Below are 2,146 nucleotides of genomic sequence, written 5' to 3' on the forward strand. Positions count from 1 at the left end.
TATTTTAAAACGCTGATTAGAAAAAAAGTCATATTCCTGCGATGCAACCAGTTGACTGTCGTTAGTGTCATGTTAGAGACAGTCGTGTATGCGCTGTGTTCCGTTAAACAGGAGAGCGTCTCCACACGTCAGCTCGGGGAGGGCATTGCTGCTTAAAATGCTGCGAATGTGACAGCCAATAGTCCAGACTGCCAGTGAGGGGAAGGTGATGGTAAGAAACGTGCATGACCAGTGAGAAAAATGCCAACAGAAACAACGCGCACGCCTGGGCTGGACTGACACAGAGAACAGTGGCGCGAAAAGAGACGGACCTCTCGGTTCTACAAGTGCTCGCTCCCGTCTGTTTCCACGGATTTGAGGACAAAAACGCACGCTTTCAGAGGGGGACTGGGAAGCGACACGCGCAGAGACAGTGGTGCGAGTAGCGTTACCCTTGGGGGGGAAAGATGACAGTGGTGCCCGGGGAGAACCTGGATGAGACTGTGGCCCTGGCCGCCCTGTCCCAAGATGTCTACGACCCCGAGAGAGCGGACCAGGAGTGCTGCGAGCGGGTGGTCATCAACATCTCCGGGCTGCGCTTCGAGACTCAACTGAAAACACTCGCGCAGTTCCCAACCACCGTACTTGGGGACCCCAGGAAAAGAATGCGCTTTTTTGATCCACTGAGAAATGAATACTTCTTTGACAGAAATCGTCCGAGCTTCGATGCCATCCTTTATTTCTACCAGTCTGGTGGCAGACTACGAAGACCTGTCAACGTCCCCTTGGACATATTCATGGAGGAGATAAAATTTTACGAACTGGGAGAGGATACGATCGAACATTTCAAAGAGGACGAGGGGTTCATCAAGGAAGAAGAACGCCCGCTGCCAGAAAGCGAGTTTCAGCGTCAAGTCTGGCTCCTCTTCGAATACCCAGAGAGCTCAGGACCAGCTAGGGGTATAGCAATAGTTTCAGTTTTGGTCATTTTGATATCCATTGTCATATTTTGTTTAGAGACGTTACCGGAATTCCGAGAGGAAGGGAAAATCTTTGAGGAGCAGCTCTCCCTAAATGGAACTGTGAGCGTAAAGAAACCAAATCCGTTCACAGACCCCTTCTTTATTGTGGAGACGCTCTGTATCATTTGGTTCTCTTTTGAACTGCTGGTGAGATTTCTCGCTTGTCCTAGCAAGCCCGCCTTCTTCAAAAATATCATGAACACCATCGACATAGTTGCAATTATGCCCTACTTTATTACCTTGGGCTTGGAGCTAGCTGAACACCAAGGGAACGGCCAGCAAGCGATGTCTCTGGCCATCCTACGAGTCATTCGCCTGGTGCGAGTGTTTAGGATTTTCAAGCTCTCCAGGCACTCCAAAGGTCTCCAAATCCTTGGGAAGACCCTGCAGGCGAGCATGCGAGAACTAGGTCTCCTCATATTCTTCCTTTTCATTGGAGTCATACTGTTTTCGAGCGCAGTGTATTTCGCGGAGACTGACGACCCCGAATCGGGGTTCAGCAGCATCCCCGATGCGTTTTGGTGGGCGGTGGTGTCCATGACCACTGTGGGCTATGGAGACATGTGCCCAGTGACCATCGGTGGCAAAATTGTGGGGTCTTTGTGTGCCATTGCTGGTGTACTGACCATCGCACTACCTGTCCCTGTAATTGTCTCCAATTTCAACTATTTCTACCATAGGGAGACGGAGCATGAGGAGCAATTCCAGTACACCCATGTAACATGTGGCCAGCAGCAGCCCTCGTTTGGCGAATTCAAAAATAGTGACAGCAAACCTTCACTCTCCAAATCAGACTACCTGGAGAGTGACGACGCAGATTCGATTAAATACACGAATTGCAGTCCTCATAAAGCGTACACGGGAAAGCTAACTGATGTATGATTGTAGAAATACGCATCAGTGGTACCCAGTGGAACGCGCGTCTCTGTGAGTACATCCCCATTCCGCGCTCTGGCTTGAGTAGCTTGACAAGCTGTTATTTCCGGCATCAGTAATGCAAAGGGAATTATGTATTAAGGAAATCATAACAAAGGACTAAAACGTGGTGTGTTAATTGTTCTTTTATTTCGCAATGTCTTCCATTTTATCATCTTTGTCAAATGCGCGAAGTCAGATTCAAGCTCAAATTTCTCTCAGCCTCAAAA

General features: G+C 49.0%; 1 protein-coding gene across 1 annotated transcript; it reads left to right on the plus strand.

Annotated features, from left to right (window-relative positions):
- Nucleotides 1-446: 446 nt before the first annotated feature.
- LOC308375387 (shaker-related potassium channel tsha2) lies at nucleotides 447-1,883 on the plus strand (the record flags this gene model as incomplete). The annotated part of the gene is made up of 1 exon (XM_080851513.1): nucleotides 447-1,883. One exon carries the CDS (start codon nucleotides 447-449, stop codon nucleotides 1,881-1,883), a length of 1,437 nt encoding a protein of 478 aa, XP_080707639.1.
- Nucleotides 1,884-2,146: the final 263 nt, after the last annotated feature.

Source organism: Sprattus sprattus (genome assembly GCF_963457725.1).
Source record: "Sprattus sprattus genome assembly, chromosome: 14".
Lineage (NCBI taxonomy): Eukaryota > Metazoa > Chordata > Actinopteri > Clupeiformes > Clupeidae > Sprattus > Sprattus sprattus.